General features: G+C 36.8%; 1 protein-coding gene across 4 annotated transcripts; it reads right to left on the minus strand.

Moving 5' to 3' along the window:
* Positions 1-10,387: 10,387 nt before the first annotated feature.
* RBM45 (RNA binding motif protein 45) lies at positions 10,388-25,301 on the minus strand. Of its 4 annotated transcripts, none has more exons than XM_087819744.1 (11): positions 24,937-25,016; positions 23,597-23,806; positions 20,432-20,554; positions 19,636-19,762; positions 17,325-17,447; positions 16,363-16,542; positions 15,578-15,707; positions 15,322-15,406; positions 14,951-15,114; positions 13,033-13,233; positions 10,388-10,643 (listed from the first exon to the last, which is right to left on the minus strand). In XM_087819744.1, the coding sequence occupies exons 2-10, from the start codon at positions 23,627-23,629 to the stop codon at positions 13,041-13,043; spliced, it is 1,158 nt and encodes a 385-aa protein (XP_087675870.1). In that variant the 5' UTR covers positions 23,630-23,806; positions 24,937-25,016; the 3' UTR covers positions 10,388-10,643; positions 13,033-13,040. The 4 variants fall into 4 exon arrangements, with proteins under 4 accessions (XP_087675870.1, XP_087675871.1, XP_016080630.2 ...); XM_087819745.1 differs by having other exon boundaries at positions 24,975-24,993; XM_016225144.2 differs by lacking the exon at positions 23,597-23,806 and having other exon boundaries at positions 24,937-25,301.
* Between the last annotated feature and the right edge of the window lie 595 nt (positions 25,302-25,896).

Here is a 25,896-nt window from a genome sequence, read left to right on the forward strand (position 1 = left end):
GACCTGAATAATGAGCTGGGAAGAAAAAGGATGATTAAAGAATTCCTACTTTCTATTCAGTGGGAGTTTTGTAGGAGACAAAATTAATAAATTTCTGCTTTGTGTGTGTGTGCGTGCGTGTGTGTGTAAGAGTGGTATTGTTTTTTAGAGTTCTTATCTTTTAGAACATGTACTGAAATATTTTTAAATGAAATATGAAAATATTTTTACTGAGGGGAGTGGGTGAAAGTATAGTTCAGGGGTCAGCAAACTTTTTTGTAAATTGCTAGAAAATAAATGTTAGGCTTTGCAGGCCACACAATCTCTATTGTAACTACTCAACTCTGCTATTGTAGCCTGAAAGCAGACACAATACGTAAACAAAAGAGCATGGCTGTGCTCCAGTAAAGATGTACAGAAACAGGCAGTAGGCTGGATTTGGGCTGTGGGTCATCGTTTCCCCACCCCTGGTATAAATGAAACAAGATTTACCATGATTAATAACTATAAAGCACAGTCATAGGTACACTGATGTCATTACACTGTTCTGTGTATATTATATATTTGAAATTCCCGTATTTTATATAATAAAAGTAAACAAATCATGAAGGATGTAATAAATTGCCTAACTCTCCCCTCCCTGACCCAAACCCTACCCCACTGTAACTTTGCAGTTCTTTCTACAACACAGGAAACTCTTGGACCGTTTGCCTTTGGGTTCAGCCATGGGACCTGCTTTGGCCAGTGGGATGTTAATAAATGTGATGAGTTACTTCACCTCTCTGAATGTCCTTTAGCTTCCTTTCTATAAAACAGACATGACAGTACTTACTTCACAGGTTTTGGGATGTCTGTAAAGCATTTAGCCCAGTGCCTGGCAAATAATGGGGGCTTAATAAACTTAAGAATAATATTTTCTAAGAAGCAGTTTTAGACATTTTAGTGGTGTCACCAATATCTATTCCCACCCCTCCAGCTAGTTACTGTTTCAAGTAAACCCTGCATAATCTGAACAGCCCACATTTGCATGATTACAAGAATGGACTAGTACCAAGTGGATCTAGTTGGATCTCATTATGGTCCTATTAAGATATATAGTAGGGGACAAGTTTTTTCCTTAATGTGAACTGCTCTTACATCAAAGGATAACCCTACTTGGCAATTGTGTTCTTTGGGCATATTCTTTGTACTTTCTACTAGTTTATTTACATTTGTTTGCACCCATATTCATGAAGAACTAAAAATCTATAGCTTTCATTTTTGCTTTCAGTTTTGGTGTCAGGGTAAATTATTCAAAATGAATGTGTATATTCGCCTTTTCCTGGCTGTAGGGAAAAATTATATACCACAGGGATAATGTACTTCTCAAAAGTCTGGAAAAATGCATGAAGTTTATCAGGGATCTTCTGAGGAGATACAATTCACTGATAACTACCTGAATTTCTCCCTTGGTTGTTGACCTGGTCAGGTTTTCTAATTCTTCTTTAGTGGATTTTCTAAACTTGTGTATTGAACATTTAACAAATGTTTAAAATATAACTGAAGACATTTATATTTAAGACTCCATTTTTTTCATAACCTTCATTATTTCTGATTTTGATTTCTTAGAAAATGCATTTGCCAAGATGTTGCCTTTTTATATTTTTCTAATTTCCAATTAAGCTTGTTTTTGTTACTTTTGCTTCTAGTGTTGCAGCATGTTTAACTCATTCATTTTTCCCTCTCTATGCCTATCAAGTTGCCTTTCAGCATAGCTTTAAACACATCCTGTGTGTTTAGAAGGTAGGTTTTTAAATTATTTTTCTGGTGATTGTGCTTTATTTTCTAGTTTTAGTACCTTGTGGTCAAATAGAACCTATGCAACTTCTGTCCTTTCATATGCACTTCAGGGGCTTACCAGGTTCCAAGGACTGTCTTCAGCTCTTTTACACTCCACTCAGATGCTGATGGATGCTCAGCACGTGGGCACCAAATGCAGACCCACCTCATTCCTCCAGGAAACCCAAGGAGGTCCAAAGGATTTAGGCTTGGGGTAGAAGAGGGTAAGTGATTTCCTTGCAACTTGTCTTTAGAACAGAGTCCGAAAGAACAAGTTTGAGGGTTTCGTTTTTTTAAAACTACTGTAAATATTCTAAATCAGCTGATGTGCAGAACAGATCTGTCTGGGTCCTCTGTGCTGCCTGTTACTCAGCATTGCCACCTGATTGGCTTGTGAACTATTACATTTGAGAAGTTACATCTGCTTTCCCTATACATATTAATTTTGCTTTATATTTTCCATTCTTTTAGGGTAATTTCTCCCTTCTATTTAATTTGTTATGATACTCCACATAAAATGTGTTAAGACCCCCACCACCATCTTTACACCATTCTAAAAGCCTTTGTACTTCTACATTTTAATCCTGTATTATCCTAAATATAAATTACTAGGGTTTGTTGTCTTTGCTGATTGTAATTTGATTTTTAAACTGATTTTAGAGAGGGAGACACACTGTCATTCCAGCTATTTATGCATTCATTAGTTTTATACTGTATTTGCCCCGACAGGGTCAAACCTGCCACCTTGGCCCACTGGGACGACACTCTCATCAACTGAGCCACCCAGCCAGGGCCGACTGTAGTTTTATCAGAGAATGTGCATATACTCTCTCACTCAAATCATATTCTGAGATACCTTTTATGTTAGGTTTGCGTGACAGAATTTGATGTAAAGGCCTCTTGGAAGGAGCAAATCATTCCATTTTGTTTTTAGAATTTAAGCAGTTTTGGTCTTAAGTGCTTTTCTTTTATCAAAGTACTTCATTTGTCTTTGTCAAGGATTTGGACAGGAGACACTGTTATTAACTTTATTGTTAACTATTTTAACAGATTTCAAGATTCTTAAACTTACATTTAATTTTCAAAGTAAAAAAAAAAGTTTTAGTTTTTCCTCACAAAAGGATTTTACTGCTCACTGCACCCCCCCTAAAAGAAACTGCCATCCCTCCTTCGCAGCTTCCCTGATTTCAATACTCACCTATGGGCCTTTTTCTTCTTAATTTTGATTCATTTTGGTAGTGTCTGATTAAATGAGTAGCACACTGCATATCACAGAAAGTCTGTTACCTTCACACTTGGACGAGTAGAGAAATCCCAAACTACACAACACTGTGGACACTGCTCCATTCCAGTCGGCGTTCAATGTGGAAGCTCTTCAGGCGTAAGCCTTTTTATAGATTGAGGTTTCTTCAGGTAAAACTATTAATTTGTTTTGTTGTCTTGCTTGGGAACACCTACTATTCAAAGGAAAATCTCTGTAATTGGCCTTTTACACCTGTACCTTCTCTCTTAAACTATATTCATCTGAGGGTGCTGTTTAACTTTTACTCTGGCCTTTTTGGTTTATTATCATTGAAGCTGCAGGAATCTCTTACAGGAAAGGTTACTAAGAACAATATCCAACACTGACAGAGGCAGCTCTGATCTGGTTCCCAAAAGCTCTTCTTTCTAAATGCCCCAGGATAGTGCTCTTCTCACAACAGAAGTCTGTCCTGCCTTGTGTTGAGTTTTGCTTAACTCATTAAGAAATAAAAACATTAATTGAAGTACTATAAGAGAAATACAACCAAAATGCATAAACCATAAAAAGTACAGTTGGAAAAGTTAGTTATCACCACTCTGGTCAGATTACCAGCACACACCAAAAGGCCCTTTTGTGACCCCCCCTCCCTACTCTATTTGGCCTAAAGATCAGTTTTCTTTTGTCGGCTGGTTTCTTTTGTCAACATTACATTTGTGAGATTCATCCAAATTGTTACATGCAGCAAGAAGTAGCTCATTTACTTGTTATATAGCTATTTCGTGTATCTAGTATATATTCCGTTGATGGACACCAGGGCTGTTTCCACTTTGAGGCTATTATGAATAACACTAAGATAATGCTAAGAACACTCTTGTATATATTTTTGGGGTTTACACATGTTCTTATCTCTGTTGATATATGCTTAGACGTGAAATCACTAATTTGAGAGTAGATATGTTTCAATGTTAGTAGGTATTTGTCAAACATTTCTGAAGTGGATGAGACACCTCCATCAGCAGTTTATGAGTTCCTGTTGTGCCACACTCTCACCAACTCTTGGCATTGTCAATATTTTAATTCTTGCTGTTCTTACCAGTGTAAGGGTACCTTACTGTAGTTGTAATGTGCATTTTCTTGATGACTAATATGACCGAACACTTAACAGATTTAAAAAAGACTCTTCAACTTACACTAACTGTCAAAGTAACAAAGAGGTTTTAATTTCTTTACAAAAATAAGGAATTTACCCAATCCTCCCTATCTCTGAGCCCCCTCCCCCAAAACCCACCTAACCCACCTATGATCCCTTCTTGGCTTTCTTTGTGAAGTGCTGGTTCAAATCACTTGTCCATTTAGTTACCCATTTCTCAGTGAGAAAAGATTTAGCTATGAGGCCAGTTGCAGAATTGACAGACTCTGAGGATTGCTTTTAGCTCCTTAGCAGTCCACTCAAATGCTAATGTAGTATCTAGCAGATGGTAAGAAATGTTAGACTCATTTCAGTCCTCCAGGAAACCCAAGGAGGTCCTTCAGATCTAGGCTTAGGGTAGAAGAGTGTAAGGAAATTTCCTTGCAATAAGACCAAAGTTCTTAGGACAGAGGCTGGAAAAAACACATTTAAAAAAAATTTCTGTTGTTAAGTATTCTAAATCTGCCAATGGGCATAACTAAGAGATCTTTTTGGGTCACTTATTCTGCCTTCGTCATTTCAGCATTATTCTTCTGATCAGAGGTGGGATCTCTTTTATGACCCCTCTACCTAGGTGAATGGCAACTGTGGTTCTCTTGGTTAAAGAAGAACTCCAAGATTGTGCAGCTTCAGGGCCGCCAGTTAAAAACTACAGAATGGAGCCTCTTCTGATGGGACTCCCAATGGCTAAAGAGTTAGAAATGGGAAACTAAGGTATCACCCTGCTTTACCAAGTTGTTTCAATGTGAGTTTTGACTCAGCCATTAAAAAAAAATCTACCCATTACTGCTTTATTTAGTAAAAATTCCTTCTTGTTTCCACTATTCTTGCCTAAGTTTCTATGAATGATATTTTTTCTTATTTGAATGTTTTCAGGAGTGTTTTTTAAAAAACTGAGAGGACTGCAGGTGTGTGCATTTACACTGCCTTTATCTCTTTTACTTTCTACATGAGAAAACAAGTCCAAAGGGCAAAATTGGCATCATATATAAAACCTGCGGTTGGGGAAAACGAAGGCTAATCCTATCAACAAGATCTAGAAGACACAGTACATTCCTGTATTACAGGTAACTTAAAGTCATTAAGTAGAAGCTCGGTGTTCAGGCACCTTGCCAATCTTTCAGGATGATATAAAGATCTACTTCCATCTTTTGGTTGTTGTTGTCAAATTACTTTGAGTTACTGCAGTGAGACTGGGCGGGGTGCAAGATAGGACTACACTACAGTGCCAACAAATCCCAGATTTAGAGTTAAAATGGTAGGAAATAAGCCCCATTAAAGAATTTCTAGTGAACGGACTGAGCCAAGATGGTACATGGTGAGAGTGTGCGATGATAAAGCATAGATGGATGCTATCTTCCCAAGTATACTTTTTTTTTGGCCATTGTTTGGTCTAATTTTGACATTGCCGAAGCAGGTCAGCCAGGCCCAGTGCTCTCAGCAACTACTGTAGATTCTTCCTAGTCAGTCCTATAACAAATCGTCATTTCCTTCTCTACCTTCTGCCAAATGTCACACTGACACATTTCTCAAGTTACTGATGTACTAATAGGGAGGAGGCCAATGGATCAATACTATAAGGATCAAAAACTATCTTCACCCACTACAACAGAACCCAATTCAACAGACTTTGTTGATAAAAAAAATTATGTATTTTCATGTATCAGATCTTCCAGTAAATTAGATGACTTTAATTAGATGACTTTAATTCCCTTCTTTTAGCATTAAAAAACAGAAAATAACAGAACAAACAAAACCCCTAAGAACTCTGTGCTAAACAATGCTGTGACTGATGTATTAATGCTGGAAAATGATAATAATGTATGAGCAAGAAAATCAGTAGTAACATCATTTACCTCCAAAATTGGAAATGGAAAAAGAGGCAGGACAATTCAGAGTGTAGCTTCATAAGAGTATCTCTGAGAAAGCACTGTGGTTACCCTACTGTGCTCAATTATTTTTTCCCCAATTTCTGTGGAAACAGTACTTGCCTTTTCAGTTTCTGATTTTTCTATTTCAAATACAAATAATTTTCCTCGGTTTCCCGAGGTTTCCTTCCACCACTTCTGCAGCAATATGGTCAGAAAGGCAGTCTCCAGGCTGCCAGAGTAGCTGCAGCCTTGGTTGATTTGAATGTTAGCTAGCTCACGGGGACCTCTGCCATCTAGATATTGGCTTCAATTCATGTATGACAGTCACAGGACTTCCTTTTCCTGTAATAATCACTCAAATTGACTTTCACAGTGCTTGGTAACTTTCTCAAAGGATAGTGAGGCCTCCATATTCTCCTGAGGGCAAGTCTTTTTTATTTTAAATAAACTCAAAGCATGGTCATTGCAATGAATGAACTGCCAACCTCATATTTTAACTAAATATTTATATCTGATCTCCTAGCAATACCATACCTGCAGTTCCCAGGATCCATGTGTTCTTGAGTTACTGTTTCTAGAAAAGGAAATAATGCAATCCATTTATTAGAATTCAGGTATTAAAATGGAAGTTTTACCTAATAAGGATGACCTTTATGTTTTCTCTTTACTGAAATCATATGTAAAAATAATTGCTATAGTTTTTAATAGAGCTTATCATCCACACATGGAAGAAATAAAACTAGCATGCAGTTATATCTCTGTGTGAAAAGGCTATATAAATATTTCATTTATTCTTGCCCTCACTAATTTTTACTTTTATACATAAACAAGTTAATAAAAGTTAAAGTACACTTATAATCAACAGGTTTTTGGGTGCACCAAAAAAGCATTTAATTTTATAAGAGGATCCATTTTAATTGCAAGAATACTCACATACACGTCCATGTATTTCTATACCCTTATGGTTATTCTATTTGTTTTTTAGACACTGGTGATAATTATATTGCATTCATATCCCTTTGTCATTTAAAAAGTGACATATGCTTATGTAGTTCTTTAGAGCCAAAATCTTTGATAATTTATTAATAGAATTTGCTTCAAAATAAGTGAAAATAAAAAATAAAATTAGGTAGAAGCTTTGAATGGCATAAAGCAAATAATTACCATCCTTTACAAACATCAGAAAATATTTGCTAACATGTAAAAGCTGGCCTGACATCTTGCTATTTGTGAGACTGCTTTTTTTCAATTTCTTGAAAACAAGAAATTAAAACAAATGCTTAATTCTAAAAATGCCCAAGGTAAAAAGGCTTGGAAACTTCTCAATGTCTTACTGTTACAACAGTGTAACCTAAGGTCCAACATATGGAATCCCTTTAGGCCAGTATACTGCAAAGTCAATGCTATTGACTATCCTATCAGAATCACCTAGGGAGCTTGTTGAAAAACCCACCCCAAACCTGCAGAATCAGCGTACCTGTGTTTTAAACAAACACCTGAAGTGATTCTTGAAGACATCAAAGTTTAAGAACCACTGCTCTTCGGTTTTTGCGTGGCAATGGTTATCACAACTAGTAAAATCTCTTTTTCTTTTGGTTAATATTTAGTAGGTTTCCAATGAAAAGAGAACAAAAATCAGAGAAAGCTAAAATTTTAGAGTAATAATTTCCTTAGTATTTTGCACTAACTTTTTTTCTAGGGCGGGATAAAAAAGCTTAAAAAATAAACTTGTAAATAAAACCACACCATACCATATAAATAAAAAGAGTATATATTCTAGAAGAACCTTTCCTAAAATATATTTCTTGGAATATCAATGCCTTGTTAGTAGTGTGCCTCGCCCTAGCTGGTTTTGCTCAGCGGTTAGAGCGTCAGCCTGCAGACCGCAGTCCCGGGTTCAATTTTGGCCAAGGGCACGTACCTCGGTTGCAGGCTCAATCCCTGGGTCAGGGTGAGTACAGGAGGCAACCAATCGATGTGTCTCTCTCAGATAGATCTTTCTTTCTCTCTCTCTCTCTCTCTGAAAATCAATGGAGAAAATATACTCAGGTGAGGATTAAAAAAAAAAAATAGTGTGCCTTTAAGAATGCTTTCTATGGTATATAAAAGCAAACTACGAAAGTACAAACTATGGTTCTCTTTTGGAGATACCAGTGATGGTGTTCAAGAGCATATGAAAGCCTCGTTTCATGGTCAAAAACCTGCGGAACGAATAACTGAACATTTCCTAAATATATTTGACTATGAAAATTTCTTTCCTAAAGAACACTTACTGACTTCTCTCAGGACACTAGTATTTATTTCAAGGAATACGGTTTGGGACATGATGTTCTAGAAGCAGCAAAGTTGATAGCTGCTTTCAGCATCTGTAAACTACCATAAAAGACCAGACGTAATGAATTTACAGGAAAGTTTTAATCAGGATTTATTTAAAATTATTTATTAATTGAACCATGTATTTAAAAGATAAATTTATTAACTTGCATTGTTTAGCTTTTTTTTCTAAACTGAACTTACCTAACACAAACCCTGCTATGTTGGCAATTTTAGTAACTGACATTAAAAGTCTATATATTATGTCCTTAAATCCAAAGTGCATTTGAGAAGAAAACATTTAGCTGACAACATAAGCACTAGAATACTAATGCTGTTTCTCAGATCCAGAATTTCCTCATTTTAAGAAACATGTGACATTCAGGCTTTTAAAAATAAAGCTTTAGGGATGAACTGCAAGGAAAGCAGGAGCAAGGCTACAAGATTGAGAGGATTCAGATTAAATGCACACCAAAGCCAAAGTACCATTGTTCACTGAGACATGCAACTAACTGGGAGATAAAACTCAACAGAAGGTTGCACTGTGACCTTAAATGCAGGGTGGAGAAATTGGGATTATTTAATCTGAATAGAATATTTGGAGGGAAGAAGGGTGTATGATAGTTATCATAAGAAAGATTTGCCTTCTCTGCATGGCTCAGTGAAAAACTTAAAGACTAAGAGGCGAAAATGACAGGGAATCAAATTTTATGTCAATTTTGTAGGAAGTAGTGAGCTCCCTACTTTTAAACTGTTTAATCACCTGATGGGAATATTTAAGAGGTGGGAATTCAAGCATTACTTGGGTAGTAGAGCCAGATAACCTGTAGGGAACAATTTAATTCCAATATGTAGAAATGGAACTATGTATGCAGTGAATGAGTTTGGGATGACTAAATTTATCTGCTGGTAATTAATCCTCAATTCTCCTCACTTAGGTTTTCATTTATAAAGAGAGCATTTGCTTTCTTTCTAAATATGCCCTTTGGCTCACAAAAAGATACTTAGTTCAATTCTCAAACAGTGTCTTGCCTAGGAAGATAAGACTGAAATTTTCTTTTCTAAATTTACTAAAATTACTAATTCAAAAAGAGAGTTTTGATTTTTCAATGGAGAGATGCCTGAGTATGAAACACTCTATTATGCTCAGTAAATGTAATCTTTCACTAGTTTTAGTTTAATTGAGGATCTTAAAGGCATAATGAGGACATGATTAAGTGATATTTTAACAACTGTACAGCATTTATAATGCCTTTTTTTTTAAGGTGCCAAGTTCCTGACTTAGATATATTCTTTCTGATATATAGCATTCAGTGCAAGAGCTGATAAAAAAAACTTTTCTTGGATTTTCAAAATACAAGCAGAGTAGGTTTCTAATTTTTAATTTTCTGAAATAACTATTCTTCCTATCACAGTCTGTTATGAAAATTACTTACATGTCATATTTTTGGAGTGGCCATTACATTTCTGTATTTATAAAGGGAAAGTGTCCACCTCCAAAGCCAGTGACATTTATTTAAACTTATTTATAAAAAAATAAAAACTTTATTATCAACAATTTAATATTTTTTCTTTATCACCATTGCTCTATAATCTTAAAAGAGCGTACAAAATTACCAATAAATTTTGGTTTAACTGTAAAAATACAGTATAAAAATATTTCTAATGATACGTGTTTGACTCTTGCCTTAGAGTAAATGTAAACAGCCAATCTTCATATGTAGGCTGAGTAACAATTACCATATTTTATTGAATCTAAGATGCAACTGATTGAAAGAAGCATCTTTATTTTAGGCTCCTCTATGAAAGAAAAAAAGGCTGAAATTACACTATGATACACAATCAATAAGACATTTCCAATTGCAGAAGTGGAAAAATGTGCATCTCAAAATCAATGAAATATGTCATTTAGTCAAATTCTAAACACTATCTATTAAGTCTTTCATTCTCAACTTTCACATAAATAAGGCATGATTTAGTTAAGCAAAGAAAACTTTATTTCTGCTACACATAACAACATATTGCTCTAAGAAACAACTACTATATTAGTTTTAGCAATAATGTGTGGATTCAAAAACACATGTCAACAATCCCTGCTCCCCAGATAAAACAATGTTGTGCAGACTATCAGATATATGAAAAAAAAAAGCTGTCAACTGTCCACAGGGAGTGCGTCCAGTCACATTTTCAGTCAGTCAGCTGAGGACTATGTCATTATTTAGTCTTTGTTCTGTAGAAAGAACACAACACAAGTATGAAAATCATCACCTGAAAGGAAACAGCTGTTGTATATAGCACTCCTAAAATGTTAGGAATTGTTCCTTTATTTCAATATAACCAATGCCATCTGCTTGCTTAATCATAGATGCCCCCAAATAAGCAAAACCAGTTACCTGGAAGGATGATGCAAGCACATACTGAATTTCTGAAGGGAAAATGCTGTAAATTAATACAAAATCAGAATGCTATGAAATACTAAAATTTCTTATTTTCCTCAAATAGAAATAGAAACATGTCTTGTATATCAGCCTCCTCTCAAAACAGCACTCAACTACTTTCAAAGTTATATTCTTAGACCAGTTTCTTCTCCTATTTCCTAGGAGTGGCTCACTTAAATCTATTTAAACCACTCCTCCGAGACCAAAGGAAGTGGCTTTCTTGAGCAGTGTTTATGTCCTCTTGAATTTCATTCATCTGACCCTCCTTCTCTTTGCCCTAAATATGTATATTAAATAGTTCAATAAGGGGAAAAAATGACAGATATGTATTTCATGACTAGTCATGCTGAAAAATATGCACTTTCTCTAACATGGGGAATTGGATGAATGTACACCACTATCACAGGGAACATGTGGTATTATAAAGTTTTGTTCTCACAGCACCAGCTGACCACGAGGTAGTTTTGTATCATTGAACTTTTAATCTCTGATCATTTGGAGACGACATCTCAAAGGTTTCACTTAAGTGACCAATGCAAGAGTTTCGGCTCACACTTGAAAAGCATTTTAAAAATTTTTATAAGGAATTCTGCTGACTCATTTTCTCTTAATAATGCCATAAAAAAACCCTCAGCCTCAGAAAGGTGAAGAGATCTGCCCAATCACAGCCAGTTAAGTGTCAGAGCTGGAATTTGAACCAGACCTTCTGATTTTAAGTCTAATATTCTCCATACCATATAAACAGCCATTAGGAAAGGCTCAACCACAAGATTAACTTATGTTTTTCTGATACTAAGAAGATTTTAAAGTTTAAAGACAAAGATTCTTTGAATAAAAGACTTGTTACCTATATGTTGAAATATTCAGACATGAATAACCGTATTTTTCAAGCTATTTAGAAGATAGCTTGTCTAACAGAATTTGGTTCTTAACATTTTATTTGTAAACACAAATAACCGCTTTGTTAGAAGAAAGACTTGCTAATTCTTTTTCATTAGCAATTTAATATTTCTACATTGTATGGAGTAATGGAAGTGGTTCTGTAATCAGATAAAACATTTGAAAACATTTCTAAATTAGAATTACTCACAATGGGCCCAATGAACACTTCCTATTGTCAATGTGTTCTAGGAAGGAGGAACTAATCACTTAACTTGCTCTACTAGATGAAGGGTCATCAGCAGCAAGGCTTGAGACGATTCATCCTGATACTTGCTAGTTCTCATAATCAGAAAGAAAACCTGACGTGAAAAGAAAATTGCCTGCAAGCCAGTAACTTCAAGCTGCATCTAAAGTGTTTGCCAACTGCTACCATTTGACCAGCAGTGGACTTGGGAAGTTGGTGGGTGTGGGAACAAGAAAACGCTCAGCTTCCCCTGAAACTCAGAATGCATTTATAGAATAAAAATGTGAAAGAGCTGAACATTTCCAAATTTACAAGAATATTTCCCCAAACCATGAAGATATGAATTGACTGTCATAGGGGGAAAAAAATTTAAGTTTGATTCCTGAAAACGAATAAAAGGAATTTATATGGCTGCGTATATCATCATTTATGGTAAATAAAAGTGTTTTTGGTAAATTGTCAGGGTTATTTTTTAAATACATATATACACATGAAAATATTTTTCTGAGTGTGTAGCTTTAAAGCACAAACTCACAAATATCTGTCCAGGACAACACCAACTTTTAGGTTCAAAGGTCTATTATTTGATAGGCATTGTATTAGTGAGAAATCAAAATATTATCAAGTCTGTTATAAATTACCTCAATTCATAACTCAAGTCATTAATTCTTCAAGTTAAAATATTTAGAAGTATTTCAACTTTAATGTTTATGAAAGCATGTAGTAAAAGGTCCAAGTCTTAATATCTAAGACATTCATAAACCAAAACGTAATTAATTTTCCAAACTGAAACCTGATTTTACTTTATAGAAGGGCAAAAAATTCTTCCAGTACATATCAAAACCATTTCAATTTTAAAAAGTTTGTTTAAAAAATACTTTGTAAAATTAACCTGAACTGTGGTTTTATCAGCGAAGTTGTAAGCCATAATGCTTTTAAGTGACAACTTTTAAATTATGATAAAGAAACTCCTAATTAAAGTACTTATTATACATATTCTTCTTGCTATACTATTTAGTCAGTGTGTTTTAAAACTCAGATTAAAAAGAACTTACCTCAAGAATCAGTAAGTTCTTTGTCGTTTGTTGGATTCTTCTCTTGGGGAGTCTGCCAGCATAACTTTAAGTCTGACTCCATTTAGGATCTTTCCATGTAAAGTACTAATTGCATCATTAGCACTTATTCTATCTGCATACTTGGCATACCCCACATTTTTTCCTGACACAAGGTAAACTTCAATCAGGTTACCAAAACGACTGAAACAAAAGTAAATAAAAAATCAAAAATCAACTGATCTTAATAAATACTGCTGCTCAGGTCTAAAAGTTGGGGTCGATTCTGGACTCCTTTTTCACCCCTTTCCCCATATCCTATCTCCCATTCAAATCTCACTTCTTAAACATCTCCTCTCTGTTTCTCTTCATTCTCACTCAGGTTTCTTTCATGAAGACAATCATTACCTTTTCTTAGATTACTCTTAATTCCTTCTTCATTAGTTTCCCTGCCCCTCTCCAATTCATTCCCCACCCTGTCTTCTGAGTGATCTTTCTGAAACATAAATATCATTCCGTCCCTGAAAATCCCTTCAGCAGCTCCTCACTGATTGCCCCCAGAGTAAGACAAACTCCCTCAGATACCTTGTGAGCCTTTCCTGACAGTGTCCTTGTCCTCTCTAGCTTTACGTTCCCTCAGTCTCAAATTCCATATTCTAATACCCTCCTTTCTCATTCTCTCTGGCAGGAATAACCACCCACGCTCCCAGCTTTCTTCCAAGGTTAAATTATTTTTATCCTTCAGGTCTCCACCATACCTTGCTTCTTTTAAGGAGTCTTCTAAGATAGCTGCCCCTCTTATGTATTTCATAGCCCGTCCACTCCTTTACATAGCACTAATTTCACCACGTTGAAATTTCCTACTTATTTATCAGTCTCCTAAATAAGGTGATCTCTAAGACAACTATTTTATCTTGTTTACATAATATAATGTTTTGTTTATATAATGTCTTTAGCATTTAGCACAGTGCCTGCCTGGAACAGAGGACAGGTTCAAGAAAGAAACTAAAAGAATCAGTTGAATAAAAGTTAAAATACTTGAACCTCATACTTGATATTTTGAGCAGCTCTTTAATAAGCTTCCTAACCATCTTTTAAAGTTACTAACATTGTTATAAGGCAAATGGAAAAAAGAAAAAGTTAAGGAGTTATATTAAAAACAAATAAACAAGAGCCTTCCCCTTTTGACACTTATTATATACTCTTCTGTACAATCAAGTAATTGTTTACTCAATGAAGTAATTATAAAATCCTTAAGGATCCAACAGAGTGCTGACAAAACAGAAGATGCTTAGTAAACACTGTTCATTTCAATTACAACTACAATGGAAAAGCTATGTGATAAGAATTTTAGAAGACAGGTGTATGCAGATGTATCTTCTATCAAGAAGCAAATGATTTGTACATTCCATGCATGCAACTTTTCAAAACAATCCTATGGGTTTTATGCCTTCAGAACAACATAAGGCCCAGCCAGCGTGGCTCAGCAGTTGAGCATCGTCCTATGAACCAGGAGGTCATGATCGATTCCTGGCCAGGGCACATGCCTGGGTTGCAGGCTTGATCCCCAGTAGGGGGTGTGCAGGAGGCAGCTGGTCAATGACTCTCTCTCATCATTGATGTTTCTATTTCTCTCCCTCTCCCTTCCTCTCTATGAAATCAATTAAATAAATATATATACACACACAAAAAACAGGAAATTAATTTTGTATGGGAACTTAGATGTGTGTGTGAATAATAGAGAAGGAAATGATCATATATTTTAAAAGATGGTATCAATAAAGAGTTTTTTAAACCACAGAACAAATCATCTCTACCTGATAGGTATTGGACTTGAGAAGTTTCAAGATTGTGAGAGTGCTTAAATTACTAGTTGAAATAAAGTACATTATAAAATGTAACTGTGGAACTGAAATCTTACCAGAATATATCCTCTAATACATCTAAAGGTAACGGGTGAGGGTTAAACACGATAAAGAGTCTTTCTTTCACAGGAGTTTCAGGAGGGGCTTTTTTTTTGCACGATGGAAGTACAACATCTGTCTGGATTTGAGGCAGCTGTGATCCAGAACTTCCTCCAAATTGCTGTTGAAGAGGTGTGTACAAAACGAGAAAAAGAAAAACTACACTTTAGGGATCTTAAGCCAAGACCGAAAGAGATGTGTATAATGACCCCTATGTGGTCTCTTACTATATAGCTCTGAAAATGTTCTTATATAGGTAATAAACCAAGGCCATATTTACTCTATACCCTATGGATGTATTGTGAAGGTTAAATTCTTACCTACTTACCAGAAATTGCTGCTGACTTGGGTTATTCCACACCATCGATGCAAGCTGTGCAGCTACCATCTGCGTTGCCATTTTTCTAAGGAGACTGGGGATAATAACTGATAATTTACAGAAAGCTAGAAACACTCAGTTCCTTAACAGTAACTTGTTCTGTGCAGCCTCCTCACCTGAGAGGTCAACTGTTTTCTAACTTATTCTTCAGTCATAATCATGGACCCCCAAAGCCTGCTTCAGGCTCTCCTGGAATGGTACTTACTCTGTTGCATTATTCCCATCATCAATGAAGGAGACCCCGATTCGGTTCCCAGGAGGGTACTGAAATCCATGTAACTTGTATTTTGCATAAATAGCTGATGCTACATTGAAATACTGAACCACTCCATGACCTAAAACAAAGGTAAATAATATATAGGAGTTGAATGAGAAGTAGTAGAAAGAAGTAGGTACTTGAAATGAAGGAAAGGAGTTTCATTTCAAGGTATAAAGTTTAGAAAAAGAGACTTGGGGATGAAGAGAAAACTTTGAGTTTTAGAACTCAGCCTAGCATTAATCAAGAGTGCAGAGAGAGACCCTGCCGGGAGGTGTTTCTGTTGTACAACCAGAAACGGAAAATGCTCTACTTGTGGGAGTTAAAATATTTTTAAGAAATAAATGACTCGCCCGGCCGGGCGTGGCTCAGCGGTTGAGCGTCGACCTAGGATCCAGGTAATCAGGGTTTGATTCCCGGTCAGGGCACATTCCCGGGTTGAGGGCTTGAGGCAGCGGATCAATGACTTGCTCATCATTGATGTTTCTATCTCTCTCTCCCCCTTTCCTTTCCTCTCTCTGAAATCAATAAAGATATATTTAAAAAATAAATAACTCCATATAAAGAAGATATATTCCCAGGGGTTTATTTATCAAGGTACCACTGTATTTAAAAGTTTAAAGCAGATAAAAAGAAAAACTGTCACACAAACCATATCTAACATATAAAGCGTCATAGGAGAAAAGCCATTTTAACAAAACACGTATTTAAAAATAATATAGACATTATTTTACCATAATTTGAATAAGGGTCTCGTTGAACTTCACAATATTCCAATCCTGGAACTATATCAAAAATGCTGAAAAGCTGCTCTTCAGTGAAAGGAACTCTTGATACAACTGACAGGCGTTTGGAGATAGCTTCCTGGCCTCTGTTGTCATTCTTGTCAAAATTTGAAAATTCAGGTTGTTGCTCTCCAACAACATAGAAAAAAGTAAATCTTTAAATTTCTATACATCCAAGAATTCATTTAACACTTTAGGTACTAGAAAATAAAATGAACTTTCACTGAGTCTATTGCATGAACAAAGGCACTGTATTATGTAGAACGTTCTTGGTCAACAGCACTACCAAAAGGGACCAATGACAAGAAAACAGACAACTCTTCCCCAATGCCCAGCCTTCAACACAGAAACACAAGCAGAAACGTGCAGTCTACTTTCACAAGAATATGTTTAGTATGCAAAACTGCAAAATATTGCAAGTGTTTCTCCTAAAGGAACATTTATGCCAAATAGCATGAACAGCCCTTACTTTCATCACCCTTTTCCCCCTTTTTCTAGCTTTTACTTTTATCATTCCTCTCCTCTAGCTCTAATTTTAAAGCAACAGTAGCTTAGGGATAAAATTTTAGGATTCAATACTGAGGAAATATCTGTATGTGTCTTTCATACTTTTTTGGTTAGCAGCACAGAGGTAGAAATTCACCCAAAAAAGTGGCAGTCACATAGTTTAATATTTAGGAGGTGTATAAAAATGTATAACTACCCATAGAAAACTATAATTGGAAGTTAAAATAAGTGTTAAATATTAAGGACATGAGAAGTCATGACAAACTTAAAACAGAAAACCCCACTACAATATGACTTTTATTCACTAAGTGATATTTACAGATTGCTAATAAAAGAATATTTTTAAAAATTTAATTCAGATTGCATATACTACATACACTATAAAGTAAAGGCAGCCTGCTTACCAAATGGAAACATATTTACTCTAGGTTCATGTCCCAAAGTCTCCTGCCTCATATTACTATAATAATCTTGTTCTGAAGATTCAGATGCTTTATTTTTGGGTTCAGCCAAGATTGCCCTAAAACCTGAAAAGAGAATCCATGAATTTCAGGCTTCACAGCAAATTTAACATACCCACAAATATATTTGATTGCTAGTGACTGACTTAGCTTTATAAATATAATTGTATAACACAAAATCTACACAATGGCCATCTCCATCAGACCTACTTCTTTGCTTTTTGGAATATAAAAAAAGGTCAAATAAGAAACAGCAGGAATTCCAAATTATAGGTCAATGTAAGACATGAAGGATCAGCAATTCTATGCTATTCCTTCCAATCTCCTCCAAGAACACATTGTCCCAGGCTCCTCAACATCAAATCCTATAGGGATTCTTCACATTCAACCTGTCATCAAGGTTATTCCTTTGAAATATACTTAGATTATGTTATATTTCACTCTAACTTCCCTGACACTGTTTTTAATTTAGATTCTCGTCAGTTAATTACAACAACCCGTCAACTGTCTCTTTGCCTGTGGATCCAGGATTTTAAATAGGGGTCCAAGAATGAGCTTCAAAAGGTGGGAAGGTTCCATGAACCCTCTGAAACTTTAAACAAACTGTTTATGCCTATATGTGCATATGGGCATGTTTCAAGGAAGAAGGCTCATAGTTTCCATTGTATATTCAGTGGCTTCAAAAAGGATAAAAGTGGCCAGTTTGAATTCTTTCCCTGAAATCCATCCTTGATACTATGGTTACATCACCTGTACTAAAATAGCCTGTATTATTTTTCTTTTTTTAAAACAATCTACAAGGCGATCCAAATGTGGACCAAGCTTGAATTCTTTATAAGCTCCCACACATAGTTCTAGTATACCTAGTTATCTCTGTCTCATAATTCCTCAAAAGAAATATTATGCTTTACTCAGACTGCTGCCTTCACAGTATTGAGTAAAGACATGTTTATACCTAGCTCTGTGCCTTTGCTAAAAAATTTAATTCAGATTGCATATACTACATACACTATAAAGTAAAGGCAGCTCTCACCTTCTGTCCTGTCTACTCTCCACCAGATGCAAGTCCTACCTCCAATGCATTCCCATGTTCATTCAGTGCACTTGTTTTTCAACCTCTGATAGCCTGTACCACACACTTTTGAACATTTTCTTAATGTGGCAAATTTTTATTGAGGCTATTATCAATAGCAGTACCTATGACTAAGTTTTCAATAAATGTTTATTAAGGGTTTATTACTGTACTAGGTACTTGAGGTGACAGAAACAGACAAATAAGAAATACTCCTTGCTTTCAAAGAGTCTTTTAAAATTTGATTATTCTTTAACTGTTTTTTGCCTTTCAGATCTTGGCTATCCCCTATAGCTATAAATTCCTTAAATGGCAATACTGTTTTAAATTCCATTTGCATGCCTCCTCTTAACCTATTGACGAGCATACCACAGGTGCTCAATTAATTCTGACAGCAATTTAGAAGGCTCTGAGAGAAAATTTTGGTGTGTATCTTAGGGATATCTAAGAATTCTACTAATCAACAATAATTCTTTCCAGTACGTACAGATTTTTATAATATCCTGAAACCCACGAATTTAATTACTGCATATTTCATTTCTAAAGGTCAATACAGCTACGAGTATGACAATAAAGAAAACTTTCCTTGGCTTCTTTATAATTCTTATTCTCCATGATATATACCAGCAATAGCAGAAGATCTCATTAACATCACTCTAGCTTGAAATTAACTGAATGTATATTTACTTACCCACGTTAGCAAACCCAATAAATCATACCTTAACCTATATGCTTGTTAGTATACTAAATTCTATTTAGGGTTTAAGTCAAATATGAACAAATATTAGAGAAAACTTATTGAGGTTTTTTTAATATAAGAATAAATATTAAAAAAAATTCCTGAAAGGGTAGGTCGATTTCTTAATAATTAATATTCTAAAATACATACTCTAAAAAAAACTCCCCAAAAGCTATAGAAATAATAACCAAAATATGACAAAAACACTTTCATTTCCTAAGTTAATGCATTTGCTCATATTTCTTTCCAAGATGGTGCCTCAATGAAAGCTTAATCATAGCCCAAAATAATTTTCATCTGAGGGCTATATATATTTAAACTCCCACTGCTAAGATTAAATTAGCAGGTATGGCTATTAGCAAAAACCAGTATTAGATTCAGCTATTGAGAATAATTAGAATTTTAAAAAAGTTTTTAACAATGTTAAACAAATACATACTTACTTCGATCACAGTTTTCTATTGCTTGGGCAGCTTGTGATGGTTTTAAGTATCGAACATAGCCCAGACCCTTACTTTCTCCAGTGACTTTATTCTTAATAATGCTGCAATACTCGATATCTCCATATACCTATGAGAGTTAACAGAAACGATCTTACAGGAGTCAAAATTAATAACTGAACAGATTATTTCAGAACTTAAAATTTATTTGTAACTTTTATAAATATAACACCCCCAGAGGCCTAATTTTAGGACAAAAACTTTATAAAGAATAAGCCTTTCTGTGAATAAGGACAATGCTAACATACCATAGGCCTGTAAAAAATACAAGATAATACAATTCACACACTCAGACTTGCCTTACCTCTACATGAGAGGCAATACAGAGAAGTGGTAAGAGGGTGCTTAAAAATTTTAAAGAACAAGAGCAGGCTCTGGATTCAGACAGCCTGGGTTTAAATCTTGGCTCCAGCACCGAACTAGGTGTATAACTTTACTTAAAACTGAACTTTATCCTTCAGTTTTTTGAATCTGTATTTTCATTATGAAGGCTGGAGGGGGAAAACACCACCATTAATATTTTCTAGTTTTTATATATTCTGTAATTTAAAGTTAATTTATTCTAGGTATAATACTTAGAAACCAGATTGAAAAAGATAACTTAAGAAATAGTTATTTAATTCCCCCCACACACCAACCTAATGATCTAACTCACACCACACTTTAGATTTATTAACAGTACAACTAACTTAGGGTTATGAGTTATCACAGATGCTAGCTGATTAGAAAATATAAGTACCTTAAATTTTTCCCGTAGATCTTCTTCTGTGTAGGACTTTGGTATCATAACAAAGATTCTTGTAAGTTCTTCATCTTCAACATCTCGGTGACTTCCAGATGATCTGGACTGAGCAATAAAAACCTAAGAAACAAACAAAACCCACAAAATAATGTGAAAAAAATCAGTTGTTTTCCTATTTCTTAAGTACACTTAATTCATTACTAGTATGAAGGTCATGTTAGGTTAAATGTAATGTAATAAGGTCAAATAAAAAGAATTTAATCTTTATTGAAATGACTTTTTTTTTTAAATCCTTACTGGAGGATGTTTATTGATTTTAGAGATAGAGGAAAGGGGAGAGAAACATCTATCAGTTGCCTCCCATATGCGCCCCAAACAAGAATCGAACCCTCAACCTTTTTGGTGTACAGGACAATGCTCCAACCCACTGAACCACATGGCCAGGCTGTAGTCTTTTTATGTGAGCAAATACCAATCTCTGCAGTGTGTTTTTTCCAAATGTATTTTTACTTTGTATTCTGGTTTACCAAAATAGTGAATGCACTAAAAAAAATGTGTACTCTGCAGTTTTTGGGTAGTGTTCAATAAATGTCAATTTATAGTTGATTAATAGTGCTATTAAAATGTACATATCCACTGATTTTGTCTACTTGTTCTTTCAGATACTAAGAGTGTATATAAAAATCTGATTGTGAATTTACCTTTTAGTTCTATCAATTAGTTCATCTATTTTGAAGCTCTATTATTGGCTACATAAACAACAGGGGTTATGTACTGTTTGACTCATATTTTTTATATCTGTTAATACTCCTCTCCTGTTGAAGACCATTTTGTCTGATACACCAGCTATTTTTACCCTTTTATTTTCATCAACCGTTTTGTATTTTTATACCTAGTGTCTCTTATAAATAGTACTTAGTTCATTCTTTTTAAAAATTCTGACAGTCTCTGCTTTTTTTTAGATTTTTTTTCTCGTTCAGAGAGGGAGAATCAATGAGAATGTAACACGGATTGACTACCTTCTGCACGCCCCTACTAGGGAATCCAGCCCTAAATGGGGAACAGAACTGGTAACCTTTTGGTGCACAGGCCATTGCCCAATAGAGCCACACCACCAGGGCAACAATCTCTGCCTTTTAATTGGAGTGTTTAGTAATTTGTTTAATGTGATATTTGACATAGTTGGGTTTAATTCTAGATGGTCATATATTTAATCTTTAAAAAAAAAGTTGCCCTGGCCAGGTGGCTTGGTTAGTTGGAGCATCATCCTATACACCAAAAAGTCAGGGCACATACTCAGGCTGCAGGATGGATCCCTGGTCAGGGTGTGCATGAGAGGCAGCCAATCGATGTTCTCACTCTCTCTAAAAATCAATAAAGATATCCTCAGGTGAGGATTAAAAAAAAAAAAATTAAAAAAAGGGTAGTATAACCATTCTCTGAATCATCTCAGTGACTATCCAAATGATGTATTGAATAAGAAAATGCACAGAGTGACTTGATAAAAGACTCTATCTGATAAGACTATTTTTCTACTACTGACAATTCAGTTTTATTGAAACATCATGTATAACATTAGATTATTACTTGGAATTTTACATTGCTTTTATTTCATTTGTGAAATTGTTTTGGTTTTATATTATTCCAGAGGAATGTTAAAATCTCTAAATAGGATTGTGGACTTGTTTATAGAACTATAAGCATAAGAATTTTAATGGCTAATTTTATTTTTATAACTTCAAGTAATAAAATTAATATAAATTACCACACAAAGGGTCTTTGAGGGTTTTTCTCTTCTTCTTTTAAGTGTGTGTGTGTGGGGGGGGGATATGCCATTCAAGAATGACAAAGCCAGCAACTAAAAGAACCCAGAACTTACAAAGCCATGAGATTTTAGGAATACTGAAAAAGGTTATGTTTGCTTGGAAAACAGCTGTCATAGAGGTGTAGAACCTTGCTTACAAGACCTTGCATCCAGAGCTATATCCCCAGGTAGAGTCTACTTCCAATTTCAATAAATCTACACTATATGTTCACTATATGTCAGCCACTGTATGAGATATTAGTAACATTGAGTAATGAAGAAATGGCCCACTATAAAGTTAGTCTAGTGGATGTATCACTAATGAATAGTCAATAGGGAACCTCTATAGTATATGGGAAGATACCAGGGGGAAAAAGGAGTCTCAGGTAAGATTTGAGATTGAAGACGCCATCAGATCACAAATTTCTAAATATTAGGAGACTGGCATGTTTCATATATCTGATAAAAGAGACAGTTATCTAGGTAGAACACATGTATAATTAATCACCTAATGAATGATTTCTCCTGAGATTTTATGTTCACAGACTACGGGCTCTTAACTAAGAGACATTCTTACAAAGCTAAAAACCAAGATTTTTCTCTTCTATTTTCTAGGTTTACCCCTTTCCTCCAGATAATGTAGCTGGTCACAAAATGACTTTTACTGGGACAATCTTTTCTGGCTGTAGGCCTGGTGATGTAACTTTCTAATCTGTTGTAGATAGATCCTGTGGAACTTTGCAAAAGCAAAGTACATGAAAAAAAATTAAAGCTGAATTTGGCTGGGAATACTGAAAAAATTACATTCCAGTGGAAGATAGCTCAAGCTGCAGCAGCTGCAGAATGAACTTTGTCTAGGTAGGCACTGTAGTGAATGAACTCTGTGACTGAAAATGAGTGAACAAAAATGTGAAAAACAATTTAAATTTTAATTATCTTTGGAAATAATTTAACTTCTCTGTGGCTAAAAGAGAAGGTGCATTTCAGTGTTGGGAATTTTACTTCTCTTGTAGGAATTTAATGAAGGGAAGGAGGTCTATAGGTTTCAAATTTGGAGCACGTTTTTGGTTATAATCTCTATGGTTACGTTACACTCAAAAATATAAAAACCCTCTTCGCTAAGATCATAATTGGAAGGAGATGAAAATTATCAATCTAGTGCAGGAGTCAGCAAACCACAGCTTTTGGTTTTTCTACAGCCTATGACCTAAGAATTGTTTTTACATTTTTAAAGGGCCGCTAAAAACAAAGAGTATGTGACAGACTGTATGTAGCTCACAATGCCTAAAATATTTACTATTTGGCCCTTTAGAAAACAAGTTTGCAAACCCCCAATCTAGTACATGCTGTGGCCTTACAATTAATTTTGTTGATGATCTGCTGTCACCCATTTCAAAGGGTTGGGGATGTAGGAGAAGAAAGAATGTCTATTGTCTACTGTGCTGTTGGTGTAGTCCCGGGCTCCTCCTCTTTTGCGTATGGACGTAAAGGAAAGACCTCTAGAGACTGAAATATCTCTGAGTCTTTCATTTATGAAAGTCCATATTTATAATATTCTTCTGAGTTTTCTGCAGTAAATGGGGAAAAAATGAAAAAAATTTGAGGAAGAGAATTTTGTGGAAAGCTCAAACAAAATACACATACAGCAACTATTTCTGCAGGATACGTGAAGGGTACATTTTAAGCAACTGCTAGATTCTTAGGATTAGGCCCTGAACTGAGTTCAGAGCAAGTAAGGAATGACATCTTGGCAATAATAAGGATATACTGAGGGCTTACCTCGTACCAGGCACTGCCCCAAAAGCATAGATTAAGTCACATACCCCCTCAAAATTACCTTTTCTGCCATGTGTCAGTTATAATTTTACAGACAAGTGAAGAAACCTAATATAAATACCACCAGGGTGAACTAAGTACACAAAGAAGCGTTTAATACAACTACACTAGCATCCATCACAATGATTTGGCTCTTCTTAATGCAGTTTACTTTGGTCTGCTTTCACAGAAAAGCAGCAGTCTAACAAAACATATGCTTTTAATACCTTCACAAGTAGGGCTTATTTAAAATGGTTTTTAAAATCACAAAAGTGATGAATATGTAATAGTAGCAATGTTAATCACCTGCACTTAAATGTTATAGACACTTGTCAGGTAGTGGGAAAATGCCCAACACCAAGAGGGCCACAGTTTAATGGACTTTTATTAAGTTGTTAAACCCCATACCTAACCGTGGAAGAGCAGGATTATCTATTTTTATAATGATACACGGGGGGGGGGGGAGAAGGGGGGGGTTTGTTCTGAGAGAGGAGAGTCAAAGAAGTCTTCAAAGTAGGCCAGGGCCAGAGTTCCCCAGGGACCCAGAGCTCCCGATTAGTGACGGCGGGAGGGGGTGGCCCGGCCGCTGCAGCTCTGCCGCCCGACGCGCCGCAGCCGCCAGCTCACTCGGGGGCCGGTGCTCTCTCCGCACCCCTCCGAGCCCCGCATCCCCGTGCAGGCCCGCGGGACGGCCCCGAGACACCCTCTTCCCAGCCCCACGCCCCCCGCCCCCAGAAGGCCAGGCGCTGCTCAGCCCGCCCCCGAGAGCAGACAGACTACCACTGCCCAACCCTGACCCGGCCGCCCGGGCGGGTGAAGGGGGGCCCGACAGACGCCCACCCCCGGACGCCGTCCCCGCGGGGGCCCCGACAGGCACCAGCACCTTGATAGGCTTGGTGTCGTTGGGGCCGAGGCACCGACCGTGCATCTCTTCCATGGCCCTGCAGGCCTGCGAGCTGCGCGCGAACTTCACGAAGGCGATGCCCTTGGACTCCTTGGTGTGCTTGTCCCGCACCACCCAGATATCCTGGATCTCGCCGAAGGGCGAGAAGCGCTCCCGCAGCACCGACTCGGGCGTGTACTTGCTGATCACCAGGAAGATGCGGCTGTTGGGCGGCTCGTCCAGGCTGTCCACGCCCGGGCGGAAGCCTCCGCCGCTCGCACAGCTGCCCGCCTCGTCCATGGCGCTCCACCCCGACGCGGGAGCCAGGCCCGGGTCGCCTTCGGCCCTCCTGGCCTCCGCCGCGCCCGCCACCGCCGCGGTCGCACCCCGAGCCGTTGCGGGGCCGGCGCTCCGCTTCCGGAAGACGCTCGAGTCTGGCGCAGTCCGGCCGTGCCGGCTGCCGGCTCCGGGAGAGCAGCCTGCAGCGCCCCCTGGCGACCCGGGGGAGCCTGACCCAGCCCCGGTCTTCAATGCCGCGGGCCGCGGTCCAAACATCTGGTGTGCAATCCTTACACCCTGTGGCCAGAACTGCCTCATCTGCTGCGCGCGCTTGTCCAACTCTGGCTTTACACCACCCTCAGAGGATTCGTCCCCAAAACTTGCCATCTTGGTCATAAGCTCAATAGACGACCACCGTAGGACAGAATTAAAATGGAAAAGCCTTAGAGCTGAAAAGAACCCTTGTGCTCATCCAATTCCAGCTTCATTTGTTGAGAAAATTGGGATAAGGAAATTGAGGCCCGTGGAATAGCCATGGTAACAGAGATACACGTAACAGAGCCCAAAACTGGAACGAACACCTTCTGCGAATCAGCTCAACTCCCACAAGCACCCTGGGCGTTTGAGAGCAGAAAGGGTCGACTATTCAGCTGTGAAACTAGGAGAAATGGTAAGGTGAAA

The sequence above is a fragment of the Miniopterus natalensis genome, chromosome 8 (assembly GCF_054644295.1).
Source record: "Miniopterus natalensis isolate mMinNat1 chromosome 8, mMinNat1.hap1, whole genome shotgun sequence".
NCBI lineage: Eukaryota > Metazoa > Chordata > Mammalia > Chiroptera > Miniopteridae > Miniopterus > Miniopterus natalensis.

Coding starts and splice junctions, on each gene's coding strand:
- RBM45 (XM_016225144.2), bottom strand. CDS start 25,236: ATGGACGAGGCGGGCAGCTGTGCGAGCGGCGGAGGCTTCCGCCCGGGC. Junction 19,763..20,431: donor ATCTACGGGAAAAATTTAAG/GTACTTATATTT, acceptor TAACTCTCATAG/GTATATGGAGATATCGAGTA. Junction 13,234..14,950: donor GTATTAGAGGATATATTCTG/GTAAGATTTCAG, acceptor CTTTTGTTTCAG/TCGTTTTGGTAACCTGATTG.